This window comes from Puma concolor, chromosome C1, assembly GCF_028749965.1.
Source record: "Puma concolor isolate L17-30 chromosome C1, mPumCon1.1.hap2, whole genome shotgun sequence".
Taxonomy (NCBI): domain Eukaryota; kingdom Metazoa; phylum Chordata; class Mammalia; order Carnivora; family Felidae; genus Puma; species Puma concolor.
In genome coordinates this window covers 53,445,001-53,459,216 of record NC_141674.1, presented here as the reverse complement: position 1 = coordinate 53,459,216, position 14,216 = coordinate 53,445,001, and the positions used below count along the sequence as shown (strand labels likewise).

The following is a 14,216-nucleotide window of genomic DNA, read 5'->3' as shown; positions in this document are numbered from 1 at the left end:
ACTAGCTCCAGATTTTCTGGCATCAAACATCTGACACTGTGAAGGGAAGCTGTAGGGATTCAAAAGGGAAGTGCCTTTGCCTAAGGGGTTCTGTAAATTGATGAGTCTTGTCATACAAATGAGCTCACCATTACCACCCTTCTGGCTAAACGGTACACACTCCACTCATTTCCGTGAGAAGAGCACGGATGTTAACCATCTTCAATCCAATGTGTTCTGGACACCCTTAAAACTTCTAGTAGCTCAGATTGCATGTAAATTTCAAAAAGATGGCTAAGCGCATTGTCACAGAAAGGAAAGCTGGGAATCACAAAGTCCACTCTGAGACAGGCTATGAAGTCATGTAGGGTGGCACTTTAGAGAAAGGATTATCATTTCTGTCTCATCAAAGATGCCTGAAGCTCAAAACAACCTGGGCGCCTCCAACAATTTAATTTCTTTAGTGAATATTTTGTTTTCTTTGGCTTGTTAGACAGCTTATAGACAAACTCTGGGCTTTATCATTTGCCCTTCCTAGAGTTTCCATAGCCACATATGCTCAGTGGTGAAATCATTTCAGAACAAGTTCCTGAAATCACAGCTTCGAGGCAGAACCATGTATGTAAATGAGGAGTCTCTATTTCACACAGATGACTCTTAAGTAGTAATTAAAACCTTAGCATTTAGCAAGCAAGTCAACGTACCTACTGCGATGTTCATAGCTGCCCTTACACCGGAACTTGTGTGCTGGGAAAACAGTGAAAATTCCTTCTTCCGAACTGAAATATTGCCACTTAATTCCAGGGTTGGATTTCAGGTTGTCTGCAAGAACTGGAGTGGGGAAAATGAAATATAACCACCAAATCCACAGGTGCAGGCAGGCACCGCTCCTTAGGCATCTGTTTTGCATAAACTGCTTGTAGTATGAAGAAATCCCACTAGATCTAAGGCTGTAAATTTTCCACTAAACATTTTCTTTCTGCTCCTTAAAAAACACCCATGAATAGAGAAATGTAATGAATGCTTCAGTCAAGCGAAGCTATTATTCTTAACACTGCATGGTGACACTCTATGTCCTGGAATATTTTCCCAGCATGAATGATTCATTTGCACTAGCCTCTCCCCTCAGTAGGTTGGTCCCTGTTGGACCAGCATACACTTGCTGGCTTGGGGTACATTCTCTAATTGTGGAAAAGAGTGACATTAAAGGGCTAGTCTCCAGAGGGACTAGACCCATGACCTTGACCCCGTTCACTCCACAATGAGGAAAATAGCACAGATGGTACTTGAAAGGTCAGAACCACCATCATTCAGTAATAGCTTAGAGTGATTCTAATGTGCCAGTACTGGGATCCAGGCTTTCCTTCATGTTATCTCATTTAACCCCTAAAACAGCTGTATGATGAAGGCAGTATTATTATTCCCTACTTTGGACTTTAGAACATATGCCTAGACGGGCGCCTGGGTGGCTCAGTTGGTTAAGCATCCAACTTTGGCTCAGGTCATGATCTCGAGGTTCATGTGTTTGAGCCCCGCATCGGGCTCTGCACTGGTGTTGCAGAGTCTGCTTGGGATTCTCCCTCTCTGCCCATTCCCCACTTGCACACTGTCTATCCCTGTCTCAAAATAAATTAAAAAACTAAAAAGAAAAAAAAAAGAAAATGCGCTTAGAGAGCTTAAGTGATTTGTCTAAAGTCTCATCAGGTAAAGGATCATGTCGGGATTCAAGCCTGGGTGTCCTGGTTCCTATGTTCTTACCACACGGTATCGCCTCCCTTCCTATGTACACTGTATCCCGCCGATGCCACTGACGTGCAGCAGGAATGACAGCTACCTTACCGCATGCAGTCCTGTCCCCAAACCTCCATGAAGCCTTGCTTATCCTCGCCCTTCTCTGATGCCCTTCTGACTCTCTTCCCCACTAAATCAGTTACAAATTATACACTCACTATGTGTACGTTACTGCTTTACGTGCTGCAGGATACACACAGTTGAGCAAAAACCAAGCCCTGTTGCAGTAACTGATCCACCAGAAGACTTACATAGCATGTCATGGGGCGCAAAGCAAGGGGAGGAGGAGTCTGGGCAAAGGCAAAGAGAAAGTGCGACGTGCATTTGACAAGAATGTATAGAAGCTCTGACCGCCACGCGGCCACCCTGGAGTCTGGTTCAGAGGTCGGCAAACTCTTGCAAAGAGTCGCAGAGTCAAGAACTCTGGCTTTGCAGACCAAGCAGTCTCTGTTGCAATGCATCCGACTCAGCAGCTGTAGTGCCACAGCAGCCAGGACACGGAGGGCCGTAAGTGTGAGGGTGTGCCAATTAGAGTTTATTTACAAACAATCAGCGGCGAGCTGGATTTGGTCAGTGGGCCTTCAGTTATAGTGCTGGTCCCCTGACTGCACTGTGTGTGATATGCACTCCACGGAGGGCCTAAAGCATGGTCAGTGCCTCACGCTTTAGCGATTACCCCACCAAACATACACTGAGAAAGTGCAGCGTATTTTATCCTCACAAAAATTCTAGGAGTAACAAATTATTATCCTCAAGTTACAGACCAAGAAGCCCTCTCAGAGTTTCCTGGCCTCCCTGAGGGCTCCCCACGGACAAGACCGCAGTCAAGCACGCGTGACCACAATGCCGGTGCCCGTCCTACTCTGCCAGGCAGAGGTCAAGGTCAACACCTGGACTCAGGCGACCACGCTCTCCCTGGAGACCTATGGCTGAGGTGAGTGCATGTCAACATGGAGGCGGCTCTTTCTCTGGGGGTCTGAAGCCTTCGCCTTGATCTCATGTTAGCACTGGTCTTGAGGCAGCCCTGCCGAGCCGGCAATAAAAAGGCAAACACTGCCTTTGGAAGTAAAGCTCAATGACCTCATTTAAAAGTAACATCTGTAACAATAAACAGGCTACAGTGAGACTATTAAAAGGGGAGCCAAGGAGAGCGAGAATGTTTTAAAAATAAATCAGAATTCATACAGTGCATGATACATTTAGTCTCCCCACAAAAGATCATTTTGGTTCCTTATAATCATTCCGCCACTAGAGCGTAAGTATCAGGCAAGGTTCCTCAAACCCTCCTGCTGAGAACTCCTTTGGCATCTGATTAAATTTCATCCATTATTCGGTACTAGCAGAAGATGATGGATATGATGGTAATGAGGACCCCAGGGCCCAGCAGCAATCTATCACTGTGGTGTGAACCCCAACTGGGCCCCTCTCTGACCAAGATGTGGAGGTGAATAGAGGCCTATTTTCCACACAGGCAACCCAGAGGCAGCTTCCCCCATTCCTAGAAGTTAGTGAGGTGTTGGGGCCACTGGATAACTTGGGCCGGGGTGCTGCATGCTTGCTCTTTCCTCAGAAATGCTGGACACTGTCCAGGAAAAGGCTGGGCATACGTCCAACCTGCCGGCCCATGATGCACAGTGTCAGGTTTTAGGCTATCAACGGGTAGGACCTGTATTCGTCTCAACTGCTCTGCACACCTAACTCAGACAGACACATGTGAAGGTGGCAGTAAATGGTTTCTTCTTCCCTGGAGCTTCTGCCCAATTGGAAGCTACTACAGTGTCTGAAATCCTCCAGCATCTTACCTCTCCCACCTTCTGGTTAGAGTAATTACTTTTCCGGGTAACTTTTCGCTCCTCCATCCCCAGAATCGGAGATCCTTGAGGACAAGTTCTGTATCAGAGTCACCTCTGTGCCTTGAGCAGAGATGCCCAGTTCTCTTCACATCAAGGTGCTCCCTCCGTGAGAGCTGCAGGGTTGAAGTGTGCAGCATACAGGCTGGGAGCCTCTGCTCAGAAGTACTCTTTTCTCAGCCATCTGTGACACGTTTGTTTTAACCAACTCTCTTCTAATGCCAAATCCAATTAAAGATCGATATCGTGACTCAATCAATATAGAGCAAGGATAACGATAACGGTTGACACTCTGTTCTCCCAACACCACTGCCAGCATGACATGCACAGAAATAGGTAATTAGAGAGAGAGAAAAAGCTTGCTTGTCTGATGATTTCGGGAGATGATACATGTCAAAATATATCAACTGTATGTTCCACTTGTGAAGTTTATGGCCTGTCAATTATGTCTCAATAAGGCTGATTTGATAATAAGACAGTGAAAGTTTACTGAGCATCGTACAGACCAGTTTTACACACAGTGTGCCGATTTTCATAATTACTTTAGGAGTTTGTTATTATATCCATTTTACAGATGCTGAATGAACTTGCTCAAGGGCAGAGTCATGATTTGATCTAGGTGTGTCTGCCTCCAAAGCCACATGCTCTTTCCAGAGCATGACAGTGCCTCTATGAGGTCAGTGAATAGATGCTGAATGCATTGGCAATCAGCAGATTGAAAAGTCTCTTGAGAGGCAGAATATACAAATGTTGGTGTTTCTCAATCAAAATAACCAGTTGCATTAGTGTGTAAATATACAATGTGAATAAATTGCAATTAAGAAGGCACATGACAGAAAGGATAGGACAATGGCAAGAAGACTTAAGCTAATGTGAGCATTTAATCTTGTGAGAAAAAAACAAGTGGCTGAGCTGCTAAAACTGGCCCACGCCAGCTGAGCAGTCCAATGTCACGGGGTTCACCACTGACCCCACAGGCTGGCTTAGCTGGAAAAGGGCACAGACACATACTGTAGCTCAGAAGGCAGAGTCAAGCTAATTATAACACTCAGGACTCTGAGTGACACTAAGCCATTAAAAGCATATTTTAGAGAATAGAGTTTTTATGCAGCTGAGAAACTGTATCACTGAGACCTCTTAATTATTCTGTAGGTGTTCAACAGATTGGAGGGGTCTTTCACTGTCAATTTGAATAAACATAAGAAAGCCCATTGGACACAGGCCCAATGCTATTTTGCACTATTTAATTTGGGTTGGCACTTAGGAACTAGAAGAAAGATGCTGATAAATCAGAATGGACTGGGAATAGGAAGCCATGGATTTTGGTCCCATCTCTAAGACTGGCAAGCTCTCTGACCTTAAATCTACTCACTGTACAGCATCCAAAGGCATCTTTCTAAAATGCAAATCAAATCCCAACACTGCTTTGCTGAAAACCCTCCCAAGGTTTCCAACTGTGCTACAACTCGCATTGCATCCAAAACTGATAAGGCCCTGCACCATCTGGCCCCTTCCTACTCTCCATACTCACTATATATACATATACATATACATATACATATACATATACATATACATATACATATACATATACATATACATATACATATATATGTATATATATATGTGTATATGTATATATAAAGAGATATATATATGTGTATATGTATATATATGTATATATAAAGAGAGAGAGAGAGAGAGAGAGAAAATGAATCTTAAGCAGGCTCCAGGCTCAGCGTGGCTTCAGCCCCATGACCCTGGGATCATGACCTTAGCCGAAATCAAGAGTCACTCAACTGACCCCACTCCAGGCGCCCCGCTCTAACCTCACTTTTACCCTCTTAAACTCACTACACTGTACGTCAAGAGCTACATCTCTCAGTTCGGCAAATGTGCCAAACTCTCCACACAAGGTGATCCTTAGCCCGGAAGAACTCTTTTACCGTCTCAGAGAGACCTTCCCTGACCGCCCCCCGCCCCCGCCCCCCACCGCAATTATTATCCTCTCTCATAGCTCCCTGTATTTTCCTTATAGCAAAAGTTAGTAATGGTCAGTGTACTGATTTTGTGGCTATGTTTCAGGTCTCTCAGGCAGACTTGCCATAAGCTTTGTGAGGGCAGGAGCAGAGTCTGGAGCCAAGTTCATCACAGAGCCTGGTGCGTGTCTCGTTTTAAGAAGCACTGAGTCGCTAACTGCTAGATGAACCAGTGAATGATGGCCTTGGCCAAGGCTCTTCACCTCTGCCCCCACTGAACTCTCACAATGTCCTCATCTCTAGTCTCTACGTGATGGATTTGGACGAGGTATTTCCATAGATCCTTTAGAAACCAAAGAGAAGTAAGAAGGGTAACGAATGAGGGTCAATAGGAAGGAAGGAAGCGCAAAGATTTACAACTAGAAAGAGCAAATTTCTAACGGACTTTGATCAAGTTTATGCAAAAAAAAAAAAAAAAGGAGGAAAAAATTAGTATTCTTACTTCCTAGTAACTTAGAATAACTTGGTAGTCAGTACTAAGAGATGATTATTATTGACCCAAGAGTAAGGAAAATGTCCAAATAGGACCAAGAAACATTTAGACAGAATGAGAGAGAAAATTCATATTGGCCTTTAACAAATGAGGGGGTTCCCGTGACAACTCCTTGTTCTTTAAAGGCAAGCTCTGTTCCCCAGGTCACTTTCTGTGTAGCTTTCAACAAATTTACTATTTTTCTCTCATAGTTCCTATGTTAATTCTAGCAAAGACAAATTCAAAATACCCAATGGCTTATTTTTCTTGAATCACAACACACAAATCGTTGTCGGAAAAGCAGCTAAAAAATGTTCCTTTCCAGGGTGTCTGGCAGGCTCAGTCGCACAGCACGCAATTCTTGATGTCAGGGTCGTGAGTTTGAGACTCACGTTAGAGGTAGAGTTTACTTTAAGAAAAATGTGCCATTCCCCTTTATAGGAGTTCTTTATTTCCCATTTATTGAGTCTCAAGATGTGTCTGCATTCAGTGTAGTATGCTGTCTGTGGAGAATTCTAACATATGGGCTCCAGATCCCATGGCCCCCAAATATTTCCCTTCCAATTTCACCATCTACATCTGACCAATTTTTCCATCAGCTTCTCTAGTCAAAATGAAACCATGTCCCCAAACTCCTTGACTGCCCTTTTTAATGCTTAAACCACCAGGCTGATGAGAAATAGATGGATTACAAACTGCTTGTAGTTGGGCTGTGACTTTGGTTTTTCCTGATGGTATTATCCACAAAGGTAGAAACACAAAGAAATTGCTCTGTAGTAGAAAGCTTGTTGCCTCCCACCTCAAGGAACTCTGGCCTTTCTGATGCCCAGCCCAACACTACTCAGCTAAACACACAAAGCTATCTACCTCCCACAGCTTGCCAAATATAAGATACAAGAGCTGTCCTAAATACACAGAATGGCAGGCAGGCAGGCAGGCAGGCACACACACACTTCCCCAAAAGACCAGAAATACAGAGCACATTTCAATAATATTCTGTGCAACAGCAATCATTTTGGAGGGGAATAAAACAAACATTTTTAGGACTCCAAACCAAATTTGTGGCATTATACCCTGTATCACACCTTCCAGTTCCTACTCCTAGCTCCCTTCTAGAGCATCATTTTACCACATATTCTGGAGGAGCCATATTTCATGGACCCTCAGACACTGTTTATAGGTTCAGGAGTGGTAGGCATATTGAGTATTTGGTCATGTACCCGGCACTTTGCTAAGTCTTTTATACAGATTATCCCAGTTAATTCTCATTACAACCTTTTGAGGTAGGTTTAATTTAGCATTCAGGTAACCAAGGCATATAGAGGCTAATCTTTCAAGTGTCTGACAGCTAAGCAAGAGCCAAACAAGAGTTGAAGGCTTCCTGTGGAGCTTTACCAAAGAGATATTATTATTCCCATTTTAAGCTAAGCATATTCTGCCTCAGGAATGGAAGAGTGACCCTAAGCTCTGACCCCTGAATGGGCTCCAGGCCATGTATCCCAGTGATTCTTCCACCACAATGACCATGCTAGTAAAAGGCCACTGCCAAACTTAATGACAGCTGACCCAGCTAATCCCACTGTATTTACTTCAGTCTAATATGAAGGAGAGAACATCCTCAAATCTCTGGTTCTGCTCCAAACTCACAGTTCCTTGTATCCATTCTAGGTTATCTACATAATGCAAAACTAACCATTCCACTCTGTCCTTGATTCGGTTAAGACAGCCTGGTCATGGGCTCAGAGAATCCAGCATAAACTTCTGGGGCAATCTAGGATCAGTGTAGGACTTACTACTCTAACCCCTTCCTTTTAATAGACCACACCCAGAGGACCCAAAGGACCAGGTGATCTCCAAACATTCATGGAAAGGGTAGGAGAAACTTTGAACAGAGTTCTCAAAGCCTAGCTGATTGTCACAATCAGCTTTTGCAACCTACGGATTCCCAAGCTTTACCAAGCCACCATTTTGAGTGGCCAGGTCTGGGCTGGGTTTTTTGACAAAGCACTCCAGGTGACTCTGATGACTGGAACAACTGGACCAAGACATGTAACTCCACTGTCCCATCTGTTTCCTTAGTTCTACTTTCTTCCTAGACTGACTGTCCTCAGCATATAAACATTTTCAAGTTTCCCTAACTTAAAAAACAATGAACTTTCCCTAACTTAAATGATTAGCAATAGCAGAAACAACAGAACACTTCCTTCATGCTATCTCTTCCCTAAGTTATCAGGGACCTTTCCCCTTGTTCGCAGCCAAACAACTTGGAAGAGTGAGTGATCTACAAAGATTCTCTGCTTCTTGCCGTCTCATTTATCCCTCATCTAGCCATTTTGCTTATGCCATGGCCATCTCTCGACTGCCCCCTCCCACTTTTGGATAACATGTAATAGTCTAGTCTGGTTTTCTTTTTCTTCCAGGCTAACTACACTTCCGTCCACTCTCCACAAAGCTCTCTGGCTTATGCTGCTTAAAAGTCTGTCAGCTTGTTGACTCCAAGCTAAAAAACAAATCAAAACCAAACCCAACTCCTCAGAGTAATATACAAGTGGTTAAAAACTAGCTTAGTGTTACCTTCATTTCCTGTTACTTACTCCCTCTTATACAATGATACTGATTGTGCTGGCTGCACTTTTTATAGTTTCTAAATGGGAAATGTACTTACCACATGCATATCACCAGGATAATTCCCGTTGTCTTTTGAGACTCAGCTCAATCTTAGAATCTGGGCTCAAGTGCTCCAGGGTACCTTTATCATTATAGCACTTAGCTGTATGGTAACTGTATTGTCTGTTGATCTTCTCCTTCCCTTCACTCCCCTCAATAAATACATATATACAACTGTTTTTAAGCTTTGAGAGTAAAAATTCTGTCTTGATTATCTTGGTGTCTGCCACAGAAACTAGCATATATAGATGCTACCTGAGAGAAGCTCTTTAGGAGGAAGTACAAGGAATGAGTCATAGGTTGGTTCTGGATCTCACGCTTTGGTGACATGTAAAATGAAGCTGCTGTTAACTGACACATGGAACATGGAGAGGGAAGAGGTTGGCTTGGAAGAGTCTAAGACATGGGTTTGATTTTAGACATAAAGAGTGTGAAATGTCAGTAGGCAGATCACAGGGATGGAAAAATCTCATCTTAACCTGTCTGTGGTAGGAAGCCCATTGGATTAGGAGTCAGGACACATAATGTTTAGTCATCTCAATACCAACAATTTGTTTGACTTTAGGTAGATCAATTGGGCCTGTTTCTCATCTATAAAATGGACTGGATACTTGTCTTTGGTATCCATGGTAAGAATAAGATGAAAACATGAGATGGTTTATGAGGTACTAAGAAGTAGAGCAGATTGATTTTCTTGTGTACATTGTGTGTTTGGACTCACCATAGTTAGTATCATGCAAATGTAGGATGATATTATTCATGCGCATAGTCTGTGTCATTCTATATACCTGGGATATTTATGTCTGATTTGCTGTGAAGCTAAAGAAACCAGCGCTACCTTGCAAGCAAATTACAACCACATTCTTTTCTTCACTAAGGTCCTTCAAAAGGCTTGGCTCTTCCATTATAAAAACAACAGCACAAAGAAAATCCTAGTCTCTCCTTCTCTCTTCCTTCCTTCCATTCATTCATTCATTCATTCATTCATTCATTCATCAAAAAGCATTTACTGTGTACCTGCTATGGGCAGGTCACTAGATCGGGAACTCAACGAATAAAAACTAAATGAAAAGGAGCAGAGGATCAGGTAAATATTCAAGATAAAAAATTCAATTTCTAAGAATGTACCGTAGAGTAAAATAATAACGAAGAGTTGTAGCTGGGCCAACATGACTCTGAATGACACCCCCCCGCCCCCAGCCTGCAAGCTCCCCCTGAGGTGGCTGAGGCCTCCACTGAGACTGTATCTCAGCCCAACTTCTCCCACCGCTCAATCCCACTTCTTTCCTTTTCCTGCAGGCTGTCAGTCTCCATGAAGCGTGCCCCTAGTGAACCCAACCTGTACAACCGACAAGGAATTCTACCTATAAGAGTCAGGAAAGATGACAGAGAAGTTGGGCCCTGAGGAATGAGCAATATTTTACAAGTCGGAGAAGGCAGGCACTGTATTTTAGGATAAAAACAATAACATAAGCTAAAGTATGGAAGAGTGAGAGAGATTGGGGATTTGAAGAAATGAAAGTGATTCCCTGAGGGTAGAGGGAAGAGGAGGAGGAGGAAATGGAGATGAAAGGCCTCTACATTATCTTACAGGTGAGTCATCAGAGGTTTTTGAGAAATGGAGTTACAGCGCAGATGTTTGCAAAATATCTATAGTGTACAGAATATATTGAAAAAGAGAATAAAAGCAGAGAAACCTAATGGGAGGTTTTTTATATTAATTCTGTATTTAATTCTATATTCTATATTAATTTCTATATTAACAGAAAGGTCTATGAAGATCTAAGTTTATTGTCATTAGCAATGGAGAAGACAAAGGGATTCAAGACATATCTTTGAACTACGGATTCTGAGCCAGGTTGCCCCTTCAGTGCAAAGGGGACAATGAGAACTACATCACAAGTCAGCATAATACCCAGGAAGAAGCACACATAGTAAATGCCTAGTGAGGGGTCTTGTACATAGTAAATGCTTAACAATATCCACTCACTCACACTCTCATTTGATCACCAACTCAAGAGAAATCTGTTAAAACCTGGAGAAGTACTAGGTAGAAAAAGGTGAGGAAGAATTCCCAGTGTGACCAGGATGGAGGTGGAACTAATTGTGATAGTGAGCCCAGACTGGGGAGAAGTTTAGAGAAAAGTGAGCTGTTTAATTTTTGAGGTAGCAGGGTGCCTGGGTGGCTCAGTCGCTTAAACATCTGACTCTGTTTCGGCTCAGGTCACAATCTCATGGTTTATGAGTTCGAGCCCCACATCCGGCTCCAGGCTGACAGTGCAGAGCCTGCTTGAGGTTCTGTCTCTCCCCCTCTCTCTCTCTCTGCCCCTCCCCCTCTCACTCTGTCTCTCAAAAATAAATAAACTTAAATAAATTTAATTTTTGAAGTAGCTACAGAATAATCACAGAGACATGTGTGTCTTAAATTTGATTACTCAGTAAAAAAAAACTCAAATAGGCCACAGCTGGAATGAGAGATTTGGAATATTTCATAGCATGTGGTAGGAGCCAAGGTGCTGGCTAAATTGAGAACATTTGGGGAGATAACATTTAGAAGTGAGGAAGGTGAGTAAGAGAGGACATGTGGGGACATCTACCTGAGGAAAAAGGAGCTTAAGAAGAAAAATGAAAAGGACTCAGAAGTAAACAGGTAAATGGTACAGAGTAATTTTATAGAAACCAAAGGATGACAGAACTTCAAAAAAGAAGTTTACCTGTCAACTACTACACAGGGGTCAAGGAAAACTGAAGAGGGGTCACCTGAAATCCCTCCAGGGGAACAATGATACAGTTAAAAAAAATTGGGACATTCTAAATGTTAAACTGGGGCAGACTGGTTAATTCAGGGATTTTTTTTTTAAGTTTATTTATTTTATTTTGAGAGAGAGATAAAGAGGAGCAGAGAGAGAGAGAGAGAGAGAGAGAGAGAGAGAGAGAGAGAGAGAGAGAGAATCCCAAGCAGGCCCTGCACTGTCAACACAGATCCTAATGCGAAGCTGTATCTTACAAACCATGAGATCATGACTTGAGCCAAAATCAAGGGTTGGACACTTAACCGACTAGGCCACCCAGGTGTCCCTACTTCAAGGATGTTATACAATCATTACCATCATGATCTAGAAGTATATTTATTCACATATATACAAAGAAATGTTCAGGATATATTTGTTAACTAAAACAAAAACAAAACCAGGCTGTATCCATTATGATATGTATTATGAGAGAAGATGCATATGAGAATATATGCGACTAATAAAATCTTCTGCAATCAGTATAAAAGGGTTGTTGTGACAAACTATAAGAAAGACTAGTCTTTGCAGTAGCACCCATTATAGGGCTGGAACTTGAAGGGGAATCAGTGAAGAAAAGAGGCCTCTGTATACTTAATTTTGTATATACGTGCACACACACATGTAAACTGAATCACATAGCCTCAACAATCTAGATTTTTAAGTGACTGAATAGTTTTTTAATAGTATTTTTTTAATGTTTGCTTACTTTTGAGAGAGAGAGATAGAGAGAGAGTGGGGTAGGGGCAGAGAGAGAGGGAGACAGATGATCCAAAGTGGGCTGTGCACTGACAGCAGTGAGCCCTATGCGGGGCTTGACCCCACGAACCATGAAATCAGGACCTGAGCTGAAACTGGACGCTCAACTGACTGAGCCACCCAGGCACCTCTAGATTTCTAAGTGACTGAACAGTTTTTAGATGTTATATGAATAATTATCACATCTCTTGTGACACTAATGCAATCATGAAGCTCGGACAGTTAGGCATAAAAAGAAACGAGAAATTCCTAGTTTGATTTTTATTCTCTTATTTTAGGTTTTTAGATAGAACACAAGCTTTTCATTGCATTGGCATTAGCATACTGAACAGATAATTCCCATGGCATTTTAAAGAAGAGAGAGAGAAGCCTACAACACACAATCTTTGGCATTCACAGAAGGATGCAGTGAAGCCCCTGAAAGTGGCAACACAGGCCCTGGTGCCCACCTGTGCCTCCGGCAGCATGTACCGCTGTAACCTGACTTACAGATGCCCTTACGCCCTGTGAATCCCGTTTCTCGATGGAGAGACTGCAACGCTACCAAGATCGAAGTTTGCAACTTCAAATGAGGTCTTTAAATCAAACACAATATAAAAAAAGTCCAGGCACTTTTTCTTTTGGCAAGAAAGACTAACTTCCCCTCTGCTCACACCTCAATTGCATAACTCAAGGGAGCAAGAGGCAACTTTCCTTGGACTCTTCAAATAAACTCTCTTTAGGGATCAGGCTACGCACAAGAAAATAGCTCAGCAGGAATTTAAAAAAAAGAGAGAGACAGGGAGGGAGGGAGGGAAGGAGGGAGGGAGGGAGAGAAACTAGGGATAAAAGCAAGAAGGAATCTGAGCAAAACATTACCAGCACCATAATGTAACGCATGAACTGTCAAATGCTGGTTGCCTGAATGGAATCAGGGACAAGGAGTCAGTTTAGAAAGCAGAGATCTGGCAGGGGTAGGTTTAAGAAAAAGAATATACATGTGTGTCGGATGGATGGACACATGACCTAGTTTTGGCTAAATAAAGCTAAGAATGGTTTACAATTTTTGCGAGTCTGTTTCCAGCTAGTCTGAAAGGCAATATGAAACTGTGTTATCAATTAGGGACCCATTGACGGATTATATACAGTCTGAAAGGGCCCGAGGCTGGACATCTTACAGATGTAAATATCAGACATGCGATAGCCTATGAAGTCCATTAATTCTGCTCTGAAAAGGGGCATGAGCTGTAGAGGAGGAAAGGGGGGGGGGGGGCTCTGAGGTCACCCTCCACCACCTACCACTCCTCTTAAATTACAAATGACTGCTCAAGAATGTGGACTTTGGGATGCAGCCACTGCTTGGTGGAATGTCACAAAACTTCAAATACAAGCAAGTCAGTTCTCAAATACCTGAATATTGCCAAAAACTGCTTGTAAATCTAGCTATGTCAATGGTGCCGAGAACAACTCTCCTTAGGGTAGTATGTTACACTTGAGTCATGCTTTTAGAAATATCAGAATTCAAGATCTGATCTTTAACCATACACCTCTGTCCTCACCATCTTCTTCCTCCCCTTCCTGATTTTTTAAACTCCCTCTCCCCTCACTAATAACTACTGTAATGAAACAGAACTCTGTCAGGATTCCCAATTATGTGTTCAGAGGAGTTCTACTCTAAAACCTCAGTTAGAGAAGATAATCTCAACATAACGAAGAGGTCTTCAATACTGCTTCCTCTGGCTTTTCTCTTGGCCAATGATCTTGCTTCCTAAGTCTCTTGAGAAAACAACATCACGAAGAATGGAATGCCCACTACCTTGATCATTATGAGCATCTCTGCACACTTGCTCTTCCTTCCCTCCTCTTATTAGGAATGAACACTGTGCTTTTG

The 14,216-nt window shown here is 42.7% G+C and overlaps 1 protein-coding gene across 2 annotated transcripts in view; it reads right to left on the bottom strand.

Annotated features, from left to right (window-relative positions):
• CACHD1 (cache domain containing 1) overlaps positions 1-14,216 on the bottom strand; it is a 212,150-nt gene that overhangs the window by 57,193 nt on the left and 140,741 nt on the right. For both annotated transcript variants that reach the window (XM_086717196.1, XM_086717197.1), the window contains one exon: positions 684-810. In XM_086717196.1, coding sequence (XP_086573322.1) covers positions 684-810 — 127 coding nt within the window. The remainder of the gene's footprint in view (positions 1-683; positions 811-14,216) is intronic.